The sequence below is a fragment of the Oryctolagus cuniculus genome, chromosome 7, assembly GCF_051225735.1.
Source record: "Oryctolagus cuniculus isolate XC-2025 breed Fujian yellow rabbit chromosome 7, ASM5122573v1, whole genome shotgun sequence".
NCBI classification, from domain to species: Eukaryota; Metazoa; Chordata; class Mammalia; order Lagomorpha; family Leporidae; genus Oryctolagus; species Oryctolagus cuniculus.
In genome coordinates, this window is record NC_142873.1 from 94,549,131 (window position 1) to 94,573,245 (window position 24,115).

Below are 24,115 nucleotides of genomic sequence, written 5' to 3' on the forward strand. Positions count from 1 at the left end.
CTGGCTGGGACAAGAAGGACATATGGCCTAGGTCAAGGGTTTTCGATTTTCTTCTCCCACTGTTTTGGGATGGAGTTGAGGCTGGTGAAGGCAGAAGGGGCATGGGCAATCAGATTCAAACCTTTTAAGGGTCCTGTTCACAGCTGTGGAAAGTGGAAGAGCAGAACAGAGCGAAGGCAAGGAGGGGAGGGGTCGACAGGGGAAAGACCACAGATGATCAGGCCCAGATGGAGGTGGCAGCAAGAGAAAAGTTGAAGTCGTTGAAAGAGATTTAGCAGTTGAAGTTGAAAAACTTGGAGATGAATATGGTAAAGCAGGTGAGGACAGGGAGGGGAGAAGGATGAGACCAAGGTTTTGGGCCTTCAGATCTGAACAGATGCTGATTCCATGCACTAAGTGTAGTGACACTGGAGAGAGATTATGCCTCCACGTATTTGTCTTCTCTCCTCAGAACAGCTTTGAGCTCCTTGTAAATAGATTTTTAAGCTTCCATTACAAGATGCTCCAGGCTCACTAATTACTCGTCCCACCCAGGGCTGAAATCGGCCATTTTCCCAAGGAGTCCTCGTTGCTTTTAGGGGAGAGCAGTAGTTAGAAGTCAAGATCTGTGTGCTTTAAATACTTTTTAGGGGGTGATGCTGCTTCCAGACCCTCTCAGTGAACACAACTCGGAAGCATACGTGTATTTACACGTGCATAAACTGTTCCATGTGTATTTATTTGTGTAACTATTCTATATATTTTATGAACCATAAATTTACACTGACAGCTCCAATTTGAATCCTAACTTGTTATATCTTCCTTCTCCTGACAGTGAAAATCTGGCTGTGATTTTCATGGGTGTATTTATTTGTCAAATGCAGTGTATGTAGTCAATTCTCCAACCCCCAACAGGGTAGCCTATGTGATAGTGCCCTTGCATAGGTAGACCTTACCGCCCTGATAGAACCTGCCAACTGACTTTTGGATGGAAGGAAGAAGAAAGGAGTGAACACAGGAAGGGAAGGCTTTAAAAATTAAAAAAAAAAAAAAAATGAAAAACTGTCAACAACTGCTGCCCCAATGTATAAAGAGTACCACTGCTCTTGTTTATGACACTGTCAGAGAATGTTGTTGTCCCACTCTCATACAACTGCTTTGGCTGTTGCTTAGCAAGGACAAGAAAATGGTAACAATTGTAAAAATTATGGGCAAATAACTAAGAGGAATAAACACTATGAAAAATTTGGACTTACCCCTCTAGCAGCAAGTTCCATTTCAGTACTATCCCAGTGATCAGTTTGCTCCAAAAAGTAGATCATTTCATCAAAAACATCTTCAAACTTCTTTGGATTCTACAGAAGAAAACACATTTTAATCCTGAACTCAACAACAAGGCTCTGGCGTACAAAGTAAGCAAGTTACTTTTCAAGGCACATTTGTCAGATCTTAATTCAATTAGATTAATTAATTGAATTAGAATATAGTTTCAAGCTATGCCAAATGAATTTGATTTTCTATTTGGTTCTAATTTGCAGAAGTCAAGACTAAGATTCTTAGTCAAGGGTCACCGCAAACTTTTTACGACTCAAATAAGTCTGCCTCTTGAAGTCAGTTCTGAAGATGAAAATCTAATTATAGGGGACACTATGTGATGCTTTCGGTGCATAACTGCTCCTTCCGTAGGAACTCTAGTTCAGATCCCCGGTTTCACCTGCCAGGAAAATGTCAAGAGAGTCATATAAGATTTACATGGGAATTTCAAAATAATTAATACCACTTTATGTTTCCTTAGTACTTTATCTTTAAAGTTGCTTTCCCATGTACTGTTTATTTAATCATTATAACAACCTTCTGAAATACAGTAATAAATAATCCTATTGATTAAATGAGGGAGTTGGGGTTCAAAGAGATTGGATCTGAAAACCAGGTGTGTAAATGGCTCAGGAAAGGCCCATCTGATTCTCCTCTCATCACCTGGGCAAACCTCACAGAAAGTCAAGCCATTCCTCACATCTCAATGGAATTCTTGTCACTGCTTCTGCCTTATTCAGTCCCATGATCATAAATGAATAAGAGGCAGCTGGATTTGTATTCCAGACTTTTGCAACCAATGCTATTTCCTGTGACTCTTCCTGAACGCGACGAGGGGAGGTAAAAGATGAGGTATTAGTGGTAATAACAGTGGGGTAATTATAGTAGATGATTCTCACCATAACATTCACAAATTTTGTGGCAAATCAGGACTAACCTGATGACAAACAACTTGGTAAAAAATGGTACAGACTTTATACACAAAAAATAAATCAAGCCAAGAAGAAATCAACGTTCTTTGAGTTATTTATCTTTAGTAAGTGAACCTTTACAATTATCTAGAAAAGCTTTTTCTCCTATTAAAATTTAATGTACTTTTTCATTTCAACCAAAAAGACAATTAAAAACTTGCCAGCAAAGCAAGTTTACCTTTCGTGCTTTAACAATTAAAGCAGATAAAATCTTCCTTCCACTCTCAGCAAGGAATATCCTGTTGGCTGTTTCTGAAAGAATTACCTGAAAAATCACCCATTCCCAAACAAAGAAAAAAGAAACATATAATGAATTTGAATGGACATCCAACTTCACAGCACATCTATGCAATAACCATCCTAATACAGTTAATGGATGACACGTGATGCTGTGTCAAAACGCAGACACAGAGAAAGTCCAAATTCATTAAAAGAGCTCTTGAAACCACAAAAAAAAATTAAAGGTAGATAAATTTGAATTTAAATTCTGTTCAGTACCTTATTAGAAAATCTAAAGTAAGTTTTATATAGCCCCAAGACATAAGAAAACAAAGATATTTTGTTATTAAATGACCTTATTTAAAGAAATCGATGATTTTAGAATTGACTCAAACTTTTAAAAAAGAACCTAGAATACACACTGTTGATAATAGAAAAGGTTTTTATTTTAGGCAGCCATTTTTGTACACCTGCAACCATCAAAATATCCTATTTTGGGGGCCAGCATTGTGGCACAGTGGGTTAACTGGCCTCCTGCAGTACTGGCATCCCATGTAAGTGCTGGTTCTAGTCCCAGCTGCTCTACTTCTAAGCCAGCTCCTTGCTAATGCACCTGGGAAAGCAGTGGAAGATAGCCCAAGTTCTTGGGCCCTTGCTACCAACATGGGAGCCCAGGATGGAGTTCCTGGCTCCTGGTTTCATTCTGGTCCAGCCCCAGCTGTTGCAGCCATCTGGGGAGTGAACCAGCAGATGGAAGACTTTCTGTGTGTATGTGTGTGCGTCCCTCTCTCTGTTGCTCTGCCTTTCAAATAAATAAATAAATAATTTTTAAAAAATATCCTATTTTAGGGCCAGCCCTGTGGCACAGCAGGTAAAGCCTGCATTGCCAGGATCCCATATAGGTGCTGTTCAATTCTCAGCTGCTCCACTTCCAATCCAGCTACCTGCTAATGCACCTGGGAAAGCAGTGGAAAATGGTTCAAGTGCTCGGGCCCTTGTACCCACATGCAAGACCCGATGAAGATGCTGGCTCCTGGCTTTGGCCTGGCCCAGCTCTGGCCATTGTGGCCATTTGAGAAATGAATCTGTGGATAGAAGACTGCTTTCTCTGCCTCTGTCTCCTTCTCTCTCTTTCTGTAAATCTGTCTTTCAAATAAAATAAATAAATCAAAAAAAAACTGTATTAAAAAATCTTATTTTGACAAAGTGTGGTGGATGTGGGAGAGGACGGTGACAAGTAGAAATAGATGAAGGGGAGTAGCAGAAAAGAGAAACAAACTTGGTAGGGTTGGTATCTGGCATCAGAGACAGGGATGATAAAGAGCAAAGAGCCATACTGTCGATATGCACTGGGCTCTCTAACTTGAGGGTGAGATGGAGCAGCTGGGTGAATCTCTTAATGTTAGACAAAATACCTGAAAAGCCTGTCGAATACAGTGAAGTTTGGCAAGAAAATCACTGTCTCCCAGGCACTCCAACATTTCAGTTCTATGTAATAAAAAGGGGAGATAATTGTTAAACTACATTCAAGAGCAAGCCTACAACAAATCTGGATTCAAACAAGGCTTAACCTCAGGACTTTAATATAAAACATATGTCTTCTCAAAACTGACAGAACATGTTTTTAAAAAGTTTTTTTCAACTTGGGTCTAAAAAGAATTATTCCCAGTTCTCATAAACATTTTAAATAAACAGCACACAAACAAAACAACAGCACCTTCATACTTTCCATAAACATAAGCAAAACTGAAATTGTACCTCAGTACTCTTGAGGAAATTTTTCCTTCTTCAACTAAATGCATGGCTTCTTCATAAAAAGGGCAGTGGCAAAGAGACTCCAGGCTGTAGGTTTGCCGCCCTTCTCTGTGCTCTGCAAGCTACAGACACAGTGGGTTACAACAGGCTATGCTGACACAAGAAGAAAAGCTACACAAGCAAGAAAATAGGATCTCACTGATGTCAAAATTACTAAATTGGATTAATGTCCCCCCAAAATCACTCAATCACAGTTGTACAATAATAAGATTTGAATTCACTTTTGCTTCAAAATTCAGTTGTTGAAAAGTATAACTTTGTAACAAGCTACATTCATTTTCTTTCTTAAAATTTTATTTATTTATTTGAGAAGCAGAGAGGTAGGGTGGAGAGAAAGAGAGAGAGGAAGAGAGAGGGAAAGCAAGCAAGCTCCCATTTACTGGTTCACACACCAAATGCCCAGGCACTGCAGATGTTAGCAGCCAAGAACTGAACCCAAGTTTCCCATATAGGTGACAGGAACTCAATCAGCTTGGCTGCCTACCAGGGTCTGCAATAGTAAAGAGCTGGAGTCAGGAGGCAGAACCAGGAATCAAATCCTGGTATTCCAATGTGGGAAGCAGGTGTCTTAAACACTAAGTTAAATGTCTGCTCCTTACTTCATTTTAAATCCAACTACTTATATCAATAGTGCACAGGAAAGCAAGATCTTATAGTTCAAGAGGAAGACTAACTGAGGAGGCGTCTGGTGTCATGCCGTGGTGGGCAAAGCAGCTGCTGCTGTGACACTGGCATCCCCCATGGTGCCAGTTCATATCCTGGCTGTTCCACTTCCCAACCAGTTCCCCGCTCATGTGCCTGGGAAAGCACTGGAGGATGGCTCAAGTATGTGGGCCCCTGTACCCACTTGGGAGATAAGGATAAAGCTTCTGGCTCCTGGCTTTGGCTTGGCCCAGCCCTATCTATTGCTGCCTTTGAGGAATGAACTAGCAGATGGAAGAGCTCTCTCTCTCTCTCTCTGTCTCTCTGTCTCTCTGTCTCTCCTCTCTCTGTAACTCTGCTTTTCAAATAAATAAAATCTTTAAAAAAAGAACAGAGGAGGAAGCATTAAAAAAAAGGCAGGAGGATTTTATTATCCAAGAAATACTTAAAAATATTACAACTCGGCCGGCGCCGCGGCTCACTAGGCTAATCCTCCGCCTGCGGCGCCGGCACACGGGATTCTAGTCCCAGTTGGGGCGCTGGATCCTGTCCCGGTCACTCCTCTTCCTGTCCAGCTCTCTGCTGTGGCCCAGGAAGGAAGTGGAGGATGGCCCAAGTCTTTGGGCCCTGCACCCGCATGGGAGACCAGGAGAAGCACCTGGCTCCTGGCTTCGGATCAGCGCGGTGCGCCGGCTGCAACGGCCATTGGAGGGTGAACCAATAGAAAAGGAAGACCTTTCTCTCTGTCTCTCTCTCACTGTCCACTCTGCCTGTCCAAAAAAAAAATATTACAACTCATGATTGTAAATTGTGAAATTATCTATGAAAACATCAAAACATTCGATTTGGCTATTCTAAGAAAAACTTTTTTATGTAGCTTTGGTTAATTTATTTTTAGATTTATTATTTGCTGGTGGCTGCTTAACCTGCAGCACCACAATGTCTGCCCCATAACAGCTTTTTTTTTTTTTTAAAGATTTTATTTCTTTATTTGAGAGGTAGAGTTACAGACAGTGAGAGGGAGAGAAACAGAAAGGTCTTCCATCCACTGGTTCACTCCCCAAATGGCTGCAATGGCCAATCCAAAGCCAGGAGCCTGGAGCTTCTTCTGGGTCTCCCACATGGATGCAGGGACCCAAGCACTTGGGCCATCTTCTACTGCTTTCTCAGGCCATAGCAGAGAGCTGGATCGGAAGAGGAACAGCTGGGACTAGAACTGGCGCCCACATGGGATGCCGGCGTCACAGGTGGAGGCTTAGTCCACTACGCCATAGCACTGGCCCTTGGTTAATTTTTGTATAACTGAAAAACAGCCACTTGTTCCTGGCTAGGATAACAACTTTACAAATGGATTTCTACTCTGACAGTTCATCAAAAACAACTGTAAACACCATATAGCCAGTTGAGCAAAAAACCTCTGGAGTGATTTAAATTTTTAACATCAGTTCATTCATGGAGTAGAGACCTATATTTTTGTCTTCTTTTAAGCATGTTTTATTGAGATATAATGAAAATTCCATAAAATTCACCCTTTTAGGACTTCAGTCTTTTTCAGTGGTTGAGCAAATCCCATTGTATGGATAGAGACCACGTTTTCATCCATTCCTCACAGCTTGGGTTGCTGGCACTTTGGGCTATCATGAGGAATGCAGCTGTGAACATCTGTGTACATGTTTTGTGTTGGTATGTTTCCAGTTCTCCTGGTACACACCCAGGGTCACTAACTCAATGTTTTTTTATTTTCTGAGGAACTGTCAAACTGTTTTTGTAAAGTGGCTGTCCATTCTCCATTACCCTCAGCAATCTATAAAGATTTGAATCGAATTTTTCCACACCCTCAATAACAAGTGTCATTGTCCATCTCCTTTACTATAGCCACCATAGTGGATGCGAATTGATTTTGCATTCCAAATGATTCATGGTGTTGGCATTTTATCACTAACTTATTGGCCATTTATGTATTTTCATTGTAGAAGTATCTATTCAAAACCTTGATCCCTTTTTCAAACTGGGTTATCTGTTCATTTATTATTGAGTTATGAGTTCTTTGTATACTTTAATTTTTCAAGTTTTACTATTAAGACATTTATTTATTTAATTTGAAAGGAGAAGAGAGAGCAACAGAGAGAAAGATTTTTCATATGCTGGTTCACTCCCTAAATTGCCCCAATATCCAGGTTTGGGCCAGACTAAAAGCAGGAGCCAGGAACTCCATCCTGATCTCCCGAATGGGTGGCAGGAGCCCAAGCTCTTGGCCATCTTCCACTGCTTTCCCAGATGCAACAGCAGGAAGTCGGATTGGAAAAGCAACAGCAGGGATCCAAATGGAGGCACTGATGAAGGATTCTGGTGTCATAAGCAGCAACTTAACCCACTCTGCCACAATGTAAGTCCCTATATTTTCTTTTTTTAAAAAAGACTTGTAAACATATTTATCTTTAAGGCAGAGCAACAGAGAGGGAGGGAGGGAGAGAGAGAGGGCTCGCTTGCTTGCTCTTCTATTTGCTGGTTCACTCCTGAAATTCCCAGCCAGGGCTGGACCAGACTGAAGTCAGAAGCCTGGAATTTCATCAGGGTGTCCCACATGGGTGGATGGGGCCAAGCACTTGGACCATCATCCACTGCCTCCCAAGAGCATTAGCAAGGAGCTGGACTGGAAGCAGAGCAGCCAGGATTTGAACAGGTGCTCATAAGGGATGCCAGCAACACAAGTAGTAGCTTAATTTGGTGCACCACAATCTCAGCCCCAAGAGTTCTTCATATATTCTAAATACAAGCCCCTTGTGATACATATAATTTACAAATATTTTCTCCCATTCTGCTATTTTTTTCAACTTTTTGTTGATATTAGTTGACGCACTAAAGCTTTTACATTCATTCATTCAAGAAACAGAGAGAGAATGTGAGTTCTTCCATCTTCTTGTCTGCTTCCCTCAACAGGTTGAAACCAGTAGCTGGAAACTCAATGCAGGTGTTCCACGTGCATGGTAAAAATCCAATTACTTGAGCCATTAAGGCAGCTTCCCATGGCCTACACTAGCAGAAATCTGGATTCTGGAGCAGAGCTGAGACTTGAATTCAGGTACTCTGACATGGGATGTGGGCATCTTAATTGACGTCAACATCTAAGCTAAACACCTGCCCCAGCTTTATTTTTTCCCCATAAAATCCAATTAGTCTATTATTACTTTTATCTCCCTTAACCTTTACTTCTCATCACACAAAACATCAAGGTTAGCCAGGGGTGAGTGATTAGGGTCTTTTAAGGTCTTTCCTGGGTGTGTGCATAGCCTGATTCCCAGTAATAGATTGAGTCTTTTTCCCAAGCCCCTTTTGACAGTCTCATTGCCCAGTTTTCCTATTCCAAAATTTTAAAAATTTATTTTCATCTTATTTGAAAGACAGATAGCAAGAGAATCACAGAGAGATAGGGACAAAGATCTTCCATTCACTGGTTCACTCCCCAAATGCCAGCAACAGTTAGGGCCAGGCCAGGCTGAGAGCAAGGATGTCAGAACTCCATCCAGGTCTCCCAGGTGGGTGACAGGGACTCACGCACTTGAGCCATCCACTGCTGTCTCTCACGGCAGGTATTAGCAGCTGGATCAGACATGCAGTAGCCTACACTCAAACCACGTACTCTGATATGGGATGTAGGCATCTCGGGCCTTGACTTAACACTTTGCCAAAAGCCCATCTGTGCTCCAACTCTTTTATCTCCAGATATTATGACCACCTCAGGCAGCTGCAATGGTTTTGTTTTTTTTTTTTTGTTTTTTTTTTTTTTTTTTTTTTTTTATCTTTTATTTAATGAATATAAATTTCCAAAGTACGTCTCATGGGTTACAATGGCTTTCCCCCCCATACCGTCCCTCCCACCCACCACCCTCCCCTTTCCCACTCCCTCTCCCCTTCCATTCACATCAAGATTCATTTTCGATTATCTTAGTATACAGAAGATCAGCTTAGTATACCTTAAGTAAGGATTTCAACAGTTTGTTCCCACACAGAAACATAAAGTGAAAAATAATAGATGATTTTTTTTAAATGATGATGAAATCAGATCAGACCTATTGTCATGTTTAATCCCAGTGAGAGTCAAGTTGGGAATTGATAGTTTCTTTTTTTTTTTTTTTTTTTTTAACAGAAGATCAGTTTAGTGTACATTAAGTAAAGATTTCAACAGTTTGCACCCCCATAGAAACACAAAGTGAAATATACTGTTTGAGTACTCGTTATAGCATTAAGCCTCAGTGTACAGCACATTAAGGACAGAGATCCTACATGAGGAGTAAGTGCACAGTGACTCCTGTTGTTGACTTTACAAATTGACACTCCTGTTTATGGCATCAGTAATCTCCCTATGCACCAGTCATGAGTTTCCAAGGCTATGGAAGCCCCTTGAGTTCTCCGACTCTTATCTTGTTTAGACAAGGTCATAGTCAAAGTGGAGGTTCTCTCCTCCCTTCAGAGAAAGGCACCTCCCTCTTTGAAGACCTGTTCTTTCCACTGGGATCTCACTCACAGAGATCTTTTTGCCAGAGTGTCTTGGCTTTCCATGCCTGAAATACTCTCATGGGCTTTTCAGCCAGATCCGAGTGCCTTTAGGGCTGATTCTGAGGCCAGAGTGCTATTTAGGACATCCGCCATTCTATGAGTCTGCTGAGTATCTCACTTCCCATGTTGGATCACTCTCCCCTTTATTTATTCTATCGGTTAGTGTTAGCAGATACTAGACTTGTTTATGTGCTCCCTTTGACTCTTAGTCCTTTCATTATGATCAATTGTGAACTGAAATTGATCACTTGGAATAGTGAGATGGCATTGGCACATGCCACCTTGATGGGATTGAATTGGAATCCCCTAGTATGTTTCCAACTCTACCAATTGGGGCAAGTCAGCCCGAGCATGCCCCAAATTATACATCTCTTCCCTCTCTTATTCCCACTTTTATGTTTAACAGGGATCACATTTCAGTTAATTTTCAACACTTAAGAATAACTGTGTGATAATTACAGAATTAAACCAGTCATATTAAGTAGAACAGACAAAAAAAAAAATACTATGAGGGATAATGTATTAAGTTGTCCATTAGCAGTCAGGGCTATGCTGATCAAGTCACCATTTCTCATAGTGTCCATTTCACTTCAGGAGGTTTCCTTTTTGGTGTTAGGCAGCTGCAATGGTTAACAACTGCCAGTGATTTCTTTTCAAAATGGCACTAGGGATAAGACTTTGCACACAGAGTGAGCTCTAAGTCAGGTCACAGAACGACAAGTCCTGAGATTGCAGCTTTGCAGAGAGTTGTCAAATAGTAAAAGTTCTGCAGGCGTGGGGCTTTTGCGAAACACCAAAGTCATTAAATTCCTTGCAGCAGCTGCCAGTTCCTGGCTTCCACAGCTCCCACAGTTGAAAGACTTGGTTTTCATGACTCATGTGGAGAGGGAGATGGAGACAGGGCAAACTAAACACCCACAAAGCTCACGGCTTTTATGAAGATTCAACCGTTTTTCTTGAATAAACATTCCTTGAAATGTTGCAGGTCTTCTGTCCATTTTCAGAGTTCTAGAAATGTTGATTTTCACAGCTTTTGCCAGTGTCCTCTTTGCTTTTGTGAAGGCCCGGTTTGGCCATCTTTACTCCACTGCTCCCTAAGTACTTCTCCAGGCCTTCGTTCTGGCACTTCACATGCATCTGGTGCTGTACCACATGCTTTGACTTGATTATCTCATTTATTTCTTACACTAACTCGTAAGTTAGGTACTATAATTATCCACATTTTACAGATGAAAAGTAGCAGGAACTTGTACCAAGTCCCATAACTAAAAGATAAGATTTAAATGCATGCACATTATTCTAGGATATTTAATCTTTTTAAAGAAAAAAAATTTAAAGAAAATTTTTAAAGGAAAAAATATTTAATTTGAAAGATGGGAGTGGGGGTTGGAGAGAGAGAGAGAGAGTGACAGAGAGATAGAGAGGGAGAGAGAGAGAGAAAAAACAGAGAAAGGCAGAAAGTTCTCATCTATTGGTTCATTCCCCAAAAGCCTGCAACAGCCAGGACTGAGACAGGCAGAAACCAAGAACTCAATCTGGGTCTCCCATGTGGGTGACAAGACCCATGTGGGTGAGCCATCACCTGCTGTCTCCTAGCGTGCACATTGGTAGGAGCTGAAATCAGAATGGGGTCAGCACTCAATCCTGGGTACTCTGATCTGGAATGCAGCTCTCCCAAGCAGCATCTCAACTATTACACTGCAAACCCATTCCCAGAATTTATACCCTTAAGCACTAAACTATACCCTCTCTACCCAAAGAACCAGGGAATAAAAAGTTTCAGCAAATATGTCTATTAGACTATAGGCAATATAATAGCAAAAAGATGTATTGATATGACATTCTCCAGCATTATGTATTCTCTGCTATTAACATCTCCCTTCATATTTTAAGGAACATCAGTTTTCCTAAAGGCAAAGTATTTTGAGGTTAAAAAAATAATCCTAACAACTTTTATGAAGTAACTCAGAATGGAATTCCTACCAGGGGAAAAATTCCAAGAAGGAAACTGGGGCTCTAATTAAGCTCCAGATAAAATAATTTATACTAATCAAAAGTGAAGAAATCCAGCAATAAGAGATTCCAGGTAAAATCTTGACTGATTGGTCTACTTAGCTTATTTGTTGTTTTGGCTAAAGTAATCATTTAAATAAGCCTCCTAAAATAGGCCTGCAGCTGTGAAAAATAAATCACGCTGAAGATTTAATACCAACTAACAGTATAATTAACTGTTCTTAAAGGATAATGGCAACTCAGAAACATTTATTTAAATCATTAAGCTTAAAAATTTCAAAGTAAAAATCATTAAAATGTTGGTTGAAATTCTCATTTTAGAATACATCTTATAGAAAGAATTTTTCAACAAAATTTCCAAAAACTTTTTCAACAGTTTCAGAAAAAGTTAACATTCAACTAGAGCTGGCAAGTTACTTCAGAAGCAGAGGTCAACAATACAGTTTAATCCCAGATCTGGAAACATGCAATTTACCAGAAAAAGGGATTCTTTATTTCTGTGTGAGCTGAGACTTGAAACAGCCTGTATTTTTAAATTATTCTTCCCTCAAAGGGGCATATTTAAAAAATTCATTTACCTATTTTCAATAGAAAAGTAATATGATACTAGTTTATAGGAAAGCATCATCCTGTCTTATTAGTTATCTCTCCTATTTCACAAAGGCTGTTAAAAATGACCATGGAAGAAATTAAGTCAATAACAGTAACAATAATAATAGCTACAATAAAAACAGATAATTCCCACAGATGAAGCAACCAGTGAAAGCAATGCTTAGGGGTTAGCTGAAGATTTCAAACATCCTAAATTACTTTTCTTGCCCTCTACAAGTTTGGGCCTCATCTTCCAAGGCTTGTGCTGACTTTGCTGAACGTGATATAGTATTTTCAAAAGCCTTAATTCATTATCCCAGACCATGAATGAAACGTCTGAAGGCTCAAAACTATTTTAATAGTTAAAATATTTAATATTTTAATATAGATCATTCTCATATGTTTACATTTTCTTTTAAAGTCAACCACCTAAAATTACAAATAGAACTTATATTTAAAGAAAGCAGGATGCTAGCTCTCTGTATTCCTACTTTATTAGGAGAAAAGAAATTAAAAAAAAAAAAAGGGAATGAACCTACAACAGCCACAATTCAAACTGGACCTCATGATTCTCTCATTCCAGTTACTCAGACCATAACACAAGAGGGCCAACCAGTGCAACTCAGAGTGCACTGTGGACATGATGAGGAGTGATTTCTGAGAATAAGTCCTGACAGCCATCACTTCTACCTTGCTCTCTTGGATCACTCCCTCGGGGCAGGTGGGGGGAAGCCAAGTATCATGCTGTGAAGATACTCAGAGTCCTACAGAAAACTCCACTTGGTGAGTCACTTAGGTCTTCCACCAAAAGGTAGCACAAATCCACATTCATGTGAGATCTTGGGAGCAGATCCTCCAGTTACAGCCACACTTTAATGCTTTCACAGCCTTCCCTCCTCAGATGATGATGATTCTTAATATTGATTGGTGCTGGGGCTGTGCTGTGCTATAGAAAGTTAAGCCTCTAGCTGCAGTGCTGGCACCCCAAATGGGTGCTGGTTCCAGTCCTGGCTGCTCCACTTTTAATCCAGCTCCCTGCTAATGTGTTTGAGAAAGCAGCAGATGATAGCCCACTGCTTGGGCCCCTGCACCCATGTGGGAGACCCGGAAGAAGTTCCTGGCTCCTGGCTTCAGCCTGGCCCAACCTTGGCCATTGCAGCTACTTAGGGAATGAACCAGCAGATGGAAGATATCTCTATCTTTCTCTTTCTTTGTGTCTCTCCCCCATCCCACCCCCCACCCCCGCCTCTGACTCTCCTTCTCTGTAACTCTGACTTCCAAATAAGTAAGTAAATCTAAAAAAAAAAAATACATACACACATTGCAAAGTGGTAATTTTAAGAAAAACTAAGCCAACAGCTAAAAACTGCTCCATCTGTAATATTGATTTCTATTGCATGACAATCTTTTTAACAGATGGAAAGCTTAGAAGTACAATGTGATAGTACTCTAACATTGAGAAGGCTTTGTAGAACCTGAAGGAAACATTCTGCTAACTGAAAGAAAGTGAAATACAAAATATCACATATTGTGTGATTCCATTTCCATGACACGTCCGGAATAAAGGCAAATCCATAGAGGCAGAAGGTAGATTATTCATTGCCAAGGGCTGGAGGGTGTGGGGGATAAAGAATTACTGCTAATGGCTAGAGGCTTATTTCACATTCTAGAATTAGAAAGTAGTTAGTGTTGGTTGCACATCGCTGTGAATGTACTAAAAACTGCTGTAATATACTTTTTGTTAAAAGGGTGAATTTTATAGCATGTGAGTTAAATGTCAGTAAAGCCATTACACTAAAAAAAGAGACTTCAGCTGTGGTTTCAAACCAATGTTTGGCAAAGCTTATACTGGAAAATCTTGTTAATTACTTTCACAAATGATTGACCTAACTCGGAAAAAGCCTATGCCAGGAATTGTTTAAATCTAAATAGCCATTCCATAAGGGCACCAGTTCGAGATCCAGGTGCTCCACTTCCAATCCAGCTCCCTGCTAATTCGCTTGGGAAAGCAGCAGAGGATGGTCCAACATGGGAGACCTGAAAGACCCCTGGCTCCTACCTTCAGCCTCACTCAGCCTGGGTCATTATGATCATTTGTGGAGTAAACCAGTGGATGGAAGAGTTCTCTGTCTCTTCTCTCTGTAACTCCGACTTTCAAATAAATCTTTAAAAAAATCTAAATAGGCAAGAAAATTTTCTAGTATTTCAGAATAAAGGTTTCAAATGATCAAAAACTGTTTAGCTTCCCAAAGGGTTCTAATGTTATTTTCCTAATGACTTTTCCCATTACTTTCCCCTAACTTAACTTCAAGCACTTGGTATATAACAGATGCAATTAAAAATTATTTTAAAACATTTCTTCTAACATAAAAATTCATTTTGAAACACATTCTGAGATCATGCATTTAAACCCTAGAAGCATCCTTATGATGTTTCTTGACTATTTAGTCCTTTGGATGTGTATTTATTTCACATTTTATTTTCCATGAGGATTTTTAAAGTTTATTACACCTTTGTAATTTAAACAGCAAATTCAAAGTGAGTACAATGGGGTGGGAAGAATCACTATATTCCTAAAGTTGCACTTATGAAATGCATGAAGTTTGTATTCCTTAAATAGAAGGTTTCTTTGGAAAAAAAATAAAATAAGTACAATGAACACTTGGCAAAATATATTTCAAAGTTATATATAAAAAAGAAAAAAGAAAGCTTTCAAACTGCAAAGTGAAGGTCTGTCTCTACACAAACCATCTACGACATAAGCATTTACAAATCAGAAGGAAAATATCTATATCAATAGTCAACAGAACAGAAAAACAGCTTTCCAATGGACCAAGTGAAGATACTGTGTTAACTGTAAACATAATAGTGCAACAGGACTTTTAAAATGTAAGCAATTCAAGAGGCAATATGATAAGCAATGGCTAAAATACACACATGCAAATTGTGGGGAGCAACTCGGACTAGACTAAGTTACTGGAATTAAGACTTATTCTATGCATCTGCTCTCCCACAATATGGCGCTGGGAGAGGAGAAAACAGCTTCTACACAGCTGCCTCCAGTTCAGCCAATAAACTGTAGGACTTGCTCCTGATTGGAGAGCAGCGTACTCGGCGTGTGGGCAGCCGAGTTAGGATTGGCGGAGGAGGACTATAAAGGAGGAGAGAGACGGCATGCACCAGGAACATCTAAGGGGAACACCTGTGCAGCCCCCGAGAGAGCCGGCCGGCGGTGTGCCGCTCCCCTGCGGAAGTGGGGAATGTGGCAGGGGGAACCGCCCTTCCACGGAGGTGGAAAGGTCGGTAGCCAACCCGGGAAGAACCAGCAGCAAACCCGGGGAGGGCCGAGCAGACGAAAGAACAGCGCAGGGTCCTGTGTCGTTCCTCCACGAAGACGGGGAGCGACATAATGGTGCCATGACTCGGATATGAAGCCTAGGCAGGGTTCAGTGTCGTTCCTCCACGAAGAGGGGGAGCGACACAAATGAAAGATTACAAATCAGCACCGCTTTGAAACTGAGACTCAGAGTACAAAACCATGGGCCACTTCAAGATTTCCACACTTGAAAACAAATTCACACATCAGTTATAGATGTAATATTATTTATATGCAAAAAGATTTCTAATGCCTAAAATCTATCATAAAAGTGCAAATATCCTGATACAAAGTTACCCATCTGTGATTTTAAGTTATTTTAAGCAGAAAAAATTATGATGAACTTTTTTAAATTTAAAACTTATTTATTCTTCTATTTCTTTTTAAAAATTTTTGAGACAATGTATTTTTAAGTTGTAAAACCTAGTCAAAGGCTTAATGCTCTGCTAAATAAAGAATTCAAGTAAACAGTAAAAAGATCATAACTCAGTAGGAATATAGGAAACAGCTAAAAATTTCTCTTACTAGTCTCTTTTGGTACAGAATTTGAATCTTAATAGAAAAAGTACTGATAGATCTATAATTCAGTGACCAACATTGTTTATACAGTAGTATATTTATATAGCCTTTTCTCTTCTGCATATATATTTGTATAATATAGCATATATTTCTTAATAACATTACAACCATATTCATTACATAAAACTTTTTTTTTAAGATTCATTTATTTATTTGAAAGGCAGAGTTACAGAGATACATATGCAGAGAGACAGGTCTTCCATCTGCTGGTTCACTCCCTAGACGGCTGCAATGGCTGGAGCTACGCCGACCTGAAGCCAGGAGCCAGAAGCTTCTTCTGGGTCTCCCAATCGGGTCCAGGGGCCCAAGGACTTGGGCCATCTTCCACTGCTTTCCCAGGCCACAGCAGAGAGCTGGATCGGAAGTGAAGCAGCCAGGACTCGAACTGGCGCCCATATGGGATGCTGGCACTGTAGGCAGCAGCTTCAACTGCTATGCTACAGTGCTGGCCCCTAAAACTTTTAATGCTCTCTTCAGTTAACATACATTCCTGGGGCTTGTGCTGTGGCATTGTGGGCTAAGCCTCTGCCTGCAGTGCCAGCATCCCACATGGGTGTTGATTCCAGTCCTGGCTGCTCCACTTCTGATCCAGCTCTCTGCTATGGCATGAGAAAGCAGTAGAGGATGGCCCAAGTGCTTGGATCCCTGCACCCACGTGGATGACATAGCAGTTGTCATTTGGGATACAACACAGCTATATCAGAGTGCCTGGTTTGAGTCCTGGCTCCGTTGCTTCTGATTCAGCTTACTGCTAACATACTTTGGGAGGCAGTGGTGATGACTCAAGTACTTAGGTCCGTGACACCTGTGGGAGACTTGGACTGAATTCTGGGTTTCTGGCTTCAGATCGGCACATTTCAAGTTGTTGTGGGCATTTGGAGACTTAAATAACAGACAGAAGATCTCTCACTCTTTTTGTCTCCCTGCCTTTCAAATAAAAAAAAATTTTAAATCTAGTTCTTATTAAAAAGACTGCCCTTTATTATTTTAAAATTTTATTTGAGAGACAGAGAAACAAAACTTCCACCTACTGGTTCATTCTCCAAATACACACACTCAGAGGCCAAAACTGGAAGCCAGGAACTCAGTCCAGGCATCCTATGTGGGCTGCTGGAACCCAATGATTTGAGTCATAACTATTGCTTCCCAGGTGTGCAATAAGGAAGCTGGAATCAGGACCTAGACCTGGGGTACTGAACCCAAGTATTGATATAGTATGTGAGCAACCTAACTGGTGTGATTTTTTTTTTTTTTTATTTGTTTGAAAGCCAGAGTAACAGGAAGAGACAGAGAGAGAGAAATCTTCCATCCACTGGTTCATTCCCCAAATGGCCTTAACAGCCAGGGCTGGACCAGGCCAGAGCCAGGACCAGGAACTCCATCCTGGTCTCCCACATAGATGGCAAGAGCCCAACTATTTGGGCCATACTCCGCTGCCTTCCTTCAGGCACATCAGTAGGAAGCTGGATCAGAAGCAGGGTAGCCAGGACTTTGATGTGGGATGTTAGCATCACAGATGTAGCTTAATTCACTGCACCACATGCCAGTCCTGCAACTGGCCTTAACAATGAGGCCAAACACCCACTCTGAAGAATCTAAACATTTTAAAAACTCTTGATATATGCCGAATATTGCCTTTCATTAAGCTAATAGTTTAAATGCCTCATTCATAATCTATCACATAAGAAAATGCCCATCTAAGTATATGCTTGGGGCTGGCATTGTAGCATAGTGGGTAAAGCCACCACTTGTGATGCTGTCATCTCATATGCATACCATTTTGAGACCCAGCTGCTCCACTCCTGATCCAGCCCCCTACGAATATACCTGGGAAAGCAGCAGAAGATGGCCAAAGTGTTTGGGTCCCTGCACTCATGTGGGAGACCCAGAAGAAGCTCCTGGCTCCTAGCTTCAGCCAGCCCCAGCCATTGCAGCCACTGGAGAAGTGAACCAGAAGCTGGAAGATTTCTGTCTCTTCCTCCCTCTGGTGTAACTCTTTCAAATGAATAAATCTTAAAAAAAAAAAAAAAATAAAGTATGTGCTTACACATCCACCTCCTCAAAGAGTCTATGAGCTCCTATAACATTCATCTTTGCATGCTGGTATCTGCTATATGCTAAATAAATGATGACTGAAACGAAATCACAGCCCAGTGGCAAAACCATGCTCTCCAAATGAAAACAAACAAACAAACAAACAAAGAAACCCTCATTAGGAACATACATGTCCTACCTCGGCTGCTGAAGCAAACGAATCAGTTGATGCTATACTCAAGGTGTCACGCAGGCCAAAGTCATCCACGTTCCCCTTCATTGTGACATCTGTATCTTTATCTTAAAAGCAAAAAGTGAAAAGTTCAGAAACTGATACACCTTGTCTCTGCCATATGCTATTTTCTATAGGTATTTTTTCTCCCTGGTATTTATTTAGACTACTAGATCTAAAAGAAAAACAACATAAATCAATGGAATACAATCTTTTTTTTTTTTTTTTTTTTTGACAGGCAGAGTGGACAGTGAGAGAGAGAGACAGAGAGAGAGAGAGAGAGAGAAAGGTCTTCCTTTGCTGTTGGTTCACCCTCTAATGGCCGCTGCGGCCGGCGCGCTGCACTGATCTGAAGGCAGGAGCCAGGTGCTTCTCCTGGTCTCCCATGGGGTGCAGGGCCCAAGCACTTGGGCCATCCTCCACTTCACTTCCGGGCCACAGCAGAGAGCTGGCCTGGAAGAGGGGTAACCGGGACAGAATCCGGCGCCCTGACCGGGACTAGAACCCGGTGTGCCGGAGCCGCTAGGCAGAGAATTAGCCTATTGAGCCGCGGCGCCAGCCAGAATATAATCTTACAAGACTCTCAAAGAGTATCCATTGTTTGATCCTGAAACCCTGCCATGCAGAGAAGAAAGTATTATAAAGCAGATAATTTTCTTAAATCAAAAAAGGATCACATGTAATTCTGAAAAGGGCTTTTGCATATATTTATGTAATAAGTATAGTTGGCTTACCCACTACACATGGTAAAATTAACATATATGCCAAAACCAGTTTGAAAGACAGCAATTTATTTGTGATTGGTCTGGCCCAAACTGGGAGAACTGGAATGTTCATTCAAATCCAGTGAATTATTTTCATAAAATGTCTGAACAGTCACTCGTAGTGAGCTGATCAATTTGAGCAATTCCAGAAGACGTTTGTGAGTTCTTCAGGCTTTAAGACCTACTTTCGGGGCCAGAATTGTGGCAAAGTGGGTAAAGTTGCTGCCTGCAATGTGGGCATCCCATATGAGTGCCAGTTCATGTCCCAGCTGCTCCACTTCCCATGCAGCTCCCTGCTAATGGCCTGGGAAAAGCAACAGAAGATGGCCCAACTGCTTGGGCCCTGCTACCCACGTGGGAAACCTGGATGAATCCCCTGGCTGAGCCAGGCCATTGCAGCCACTTGGGGAGTAAATCAGATCTTTCTATCTCTGTCCCTCCCTCTCTGTAACTCTGCTTTCAAATAAAGAAATCTTAAAAAAAAAAAAAAAAATGTACTTTAGGCCGGCGCGGCAGCTCACTAGGCTAATCCTCCGCCTAGCGGCCCCAGCACACCAGGTTCTAGTCCCGGTCGGGGCACCGGATTCTGTCCCGGTTGCCCCTCTTCCAGGCCAGCTCTCTGCTGTGGCCCTGGAAGGCAGTGGAGGATGGCCCAAGTACTTGGGCCCTGCACCCCATGGGAGACCAGGATAAGTACCTGGCTCCTGCCTTCAGACCAGCGCGGTGCGCTGGCCGCAGCGCGCCTGCCGCGGGGGCCATTGGAGGGTGAACCAACAGCAAAAGGAAGACCTTTCTCTCTCTCTCTCTCTCTCACTGTCCACTCTGCCTGTAAAAAAAATGTACTTTAAAAAACTGAACAGCCAAAAAAGATCAGATCTAGGTTCTTGATGCTTAGTATGCTTACTAGAGAGCCAAATATACATATTACTGCCCCAATGATTTTAAAGGGCTGAAAACATTTAAATACTTCCAAAATTATCAATCTGTTCACACAAAGACAGGCAATACACAGAATTCTGAATGGAGGTGTGAATATCTTTATATTTAACATTAAATTTTCAAATAAATTCTTGCTTACATAGGTGACTACACTGTAGGAATCTGTATACTTCAAGAATTATCAAAAGTATGAAAAACAAAGAATACAGATTTTTCTCATTTTCATTCTCAAACTGTTTTTCAGACACTTTATCCTCTATAAAAAGAAACCAGAAATCTCCCTAGCTTTTTATTCATCTGAATTTCCATTCCATCATTTCCCCCTAAATAAAACTCATTACTTTTACCAGAAATCTTACTGGTAAAATTCTTTTTAAATCTCATAAGTATCAGGAAACATAATTTGTGATTCTATATAGGAAGTATAGTTTAGTTTAAACTAAAGAATTGTACAACCAATTATATTCCATGTTCTAAACCAAATAGAAGTGAGAATAAGGCTCGGTTGGTAACAGATCATTCCTATTAAGTATCAAAAATGAAAATGAGGCCAGTGCTATGGTGCAGTGGGTTAAGCCACTGCCTAAGACTCCAGCACTCTACATTAGCAAGAGTTTGGTTTGAGTCCTGCCTGCTCCTCTTCTCATTCAGCTCCCTGCTAATGTGCTGGGGAGAGCAGCAGAGGATAGCAGAAGCACTTGGAACCCTGCTACCAGTGTGAGAGACCCAGATGGAGTTCAGGCTCCTGGCTTCCACCTGGTCCAGTCCCAGCCATTGTAGCCATTTGAGGAGCAAACTAGCAGATGGAAGATCTTCCTTTTTCCCTCTCTGTCTCTGCCTCTCTCAAATAAATAAATAAATAAATCTTTTAAAATAAATAAATAAAAGCACCTAACTGGGACAGGTACTTGGCCTATGACGCCTGCGTCCCGCACTGGAGTACCAAGTTCAATCCCATGCTCTGGCTCCATTGCCAGTTTCCTGCTAATGCAAACCACAAGAGGCAGAGATGAAGGCTCAAGTAGTTGGGTTCCTGCCACCCATGTAGAAGAATTGGACTGAGTTTCTGGCTCTCATCTTTGGTCCCAGGGAGGGTCCCTGCAGGCACTGAGGAGTGAATAAGAGATGGGAACTCTGTGTCTCTGCCTCTCAAAAAAATAAGTAAAAATTGTTAAATAAATAAATGTACCTCATTTTTCAGCTTAAGGTCTTTCTAGAATTAAATGAGTATTAATGGGACAAAATCTAAGGCTACTTCAAAAATATTTTAGAATTTTACATTTTTCTATCCACACATAAAAGAAAACAACAAAACTTTTATACTTATAAATTGCTACAAAACTGGAATTTTGGGATATTCAATTATACAAAAAAAAAGTCCCATCATTCTCTTTTCTGCACACATAGTCTTTATTTTTTTATTTAAAGATTTATTTATTTATTTGAAAGAGTTATACAGAGAGATAAGGAGAGGCAGAAAGAGAGATGTCTTCCACCTGCTGGTTCACTCCTCAATTGGATGCAATGGCCACAGCTGCACTGATCTAAAGCCAGGAACCAGGATCTTCTTTCAGGTCTCCCACATGGGTGCAGAGGCCCAAGGACTTGGGCCATCTTCCATTGCATTCCCAGGCCAGGGCACAGAGCTGGGTCAGAAGTGGAGCAGCTGGGACTCGAATTGGTGCCCATATGGGATGCCGGAACTCCAGGTAGCAGCTTTACCCAATAGGCTATAGTGCCAGACCCAACATATAATCCTTTTTAAAAAAAATGCACATACTGGGGCCGGCCCTGTGGCATAGCAGGTAAAGCTGCTGCCTGCAGTACTGGCATCCCATATGGGCACCTGTTCAAGTCCCGGCTGCCTCACTTCTGACCCAGCTCTCTGTTACGGCCTGGGAAAGCAGTAGAAGATGATCCAAATGCTCAGGCCCATGCACCCATATGGGAGACCCAGAAGAAGCTCCTGGCTCCTGGCTTTGGATCAGCCATTGTGGCCATCTGGGGAGTGAACCAGCAGATGGAAGACCTCTCTCTCCCTCTGCCTCTGTCTCTCTGTAACTCTTTCAAATGAATCTTTTAAAAAAATGCACATACATATACAAAGATAATTCACAAACATTTTTTAAATGTATTTTTTAAAGTTTCATTTATTTATTTATTTGAAAGGTAGAGTTTCAGAGAGAGAGAGAGAGAGAGAGAGAGAGAAAGAGTTCTTCCATCTGCTGGTTCACTCCCCAGATGGCCGCAACAGCTGGAGCTGCGCTGATGAGAAGCCAGGAGCCAGGAGATTCTTCTGGGTTTCCCATGTGGGTGCAGGCACCCAAGGACTTGGGCCATCTCCTACTGCTTTCCCAGGCCATTGCAGAGAGCTAGATCAGAAGTGGAATAGCCAGTACTGGAACTGGGGCCCATATGGGATGCTGGCACTGCAGGCATGGCCTTACCCACTATGCCACAGTGCCGGTTCCAATTCACAAAATTTAATCAGCAATTACAGCCTTCAAAAAAGGAAAGATTTCTTTTCTTAATTATCTTCCACTGTTAGTATTATTTGTGCAAAAAGAAAAATCATAATACAATTTCTGGATGTCACAGCATTCTTAAACTAAAATTAAAATTATAAGTCAATGAACTCTTTGTCCCATATGCCCTTTGCTATTTTCAGAGTAGAACACAGACATTTATCTTGTGTCACTTTACCTTTCAGACATTACCCATGAGCTGTTTAAAGTCTGTTTTACTTCAGTCAACAGTAACCGCCATTCAAAGTCATCCAAATCAGTTACCATGGTTGTACTTTATTCAAAAAAAAAAGGAACTAGCACAGGAAAATGGCTCAATTCCAGAGGAACTAGAAAGATTTACTCGTTAAGTCCAACTCCATAAACCACAGAGCATACTTCTTATTTCAATAACTGTTATTATTCCTGGAATGGCAGCTTAATAATTATGAAGAGAAATAATACATCTGTTTTTTAGATAAGCCAATAAAAAAGCATAAAGAAAGAATTTAGGGCAATATCCCAAATGGACTGCTTTCATGCATCGAATTAAAACTTAAAATACTCTTTCCAAAAAGTATCAATTCATATTTGTGACAATAGAACGATAAAATGGAAATCTGACACCAAAGGCTTCATCTTAGTCAATATTTTCAGAAACTTTTTACTACATTTCTCTTAAGCCAAAATGAGAGATCATTACACACCTACCACATTGACATGACTAAAATGGGGGGCGGGGGGAGGGAATGGCCTTTTTTTTTTTTTTTTTGGTCAAGTATGTACAGCAATGGAAACACACATTAACTGAGAGATGTGTGGACACATTAACTGAGCGAACCACTGTGGAAAGTTTGGCACTAGCCACAGAAGTTCAAGATTGTATTCTCTAGGATCCAGAAATTTCACTTTCGGGTATGTTTTATATGTATAAGAAATGTATGCTTATATGCATAAGATTGTTCCTAACAGCACTTTTTTTTTTTTTATTTTCAACAGGCAGAGTTAGACAGTGAGAGAGGGAGACAGAGAAAGGTCTTCTTCCATTGGTTCATCCCCCAAATGGCCGCTACAGCCGGTGCTGCACCGATCTGAAGCCAGGAGCCAGGTGCTTCCTCCTGGTCTCCCATGGGGTGCAGGGCCCAAGCACTTGGGCCATCCTCCACTGCACTCCCAGGCCACAGCAGAGAGCTGGACTGGAAGAGGAGCAGCTGGGACAGAATCCGGTGCCCCAACCGGGACTAGAACCCAGAGTGCCGGCGCCACAGGCGGAAGATTAGCCTAGTGAGCCACAATGCCAGCCCCTAACAGCACTTTTTATAATAACCTCAAACTGGCAAAAAACAAAGTGTCCACCTACTGTAGAATGCATAAACTGTAGTACATTCGGTTTGAATGAAATACTGTTTTATTTTATAAATACTATTCTTCATATAATGAAATACTATACAACAATGGAAATGAATGAACTGCTGCTTGATCTAAGCATATGGAGGAATCTAACACAATGCTGAGTGATGAACTCTATGTATGACCTCATTCAGACATAATTAAGAAATAGGCAGAACTAACCTACAATGATCAGG

The 24,115-nt window shown here is 41.1% G+C and overlaps 1 protein-coding gene across 8 annotated transcripts in view; it reads right to left on the reverse strand.

Moving 5' to 3' along the window:
* MIGA1 (mitoguardin 1) overlaps positions 1-24,115 on the reverse strand; it is a 107,721-nt gene that overhangs the window by 15,092 nt on the left and 68,514 nt on the right. For 7 of the 8 annotated variants that reach the window (XM_008265037.5, XM_089300453.1, XM_089300452.1 and 4 more), the window contains 5 exons: positions 18,290-18,390; positions 4,242-4,360; positions 3,899-3,971; positions 2,443-2,529; positions 1,236-1,334 (listed from right to left, as the gene is read on the reverse strand). In XM_008265037.5, the coding sequence (XP_008263259.1) occupies positions 1,236-1,334; positions 2,443-2,529; positions 3,899-3,971; positions 4,242-4,360; positions 18,290-18,390 (479 nt within the window). The remainder of the gene's footprint in view (positions 1-1,235; positions 1,335-2,442; positions 2,530-3,898; positions 3,972-4,241; positions 4,361-18,289; positions 18,391-24,115) is intronic. The other variant, XM_017346160.4, reaches the window with a different exon arrangement.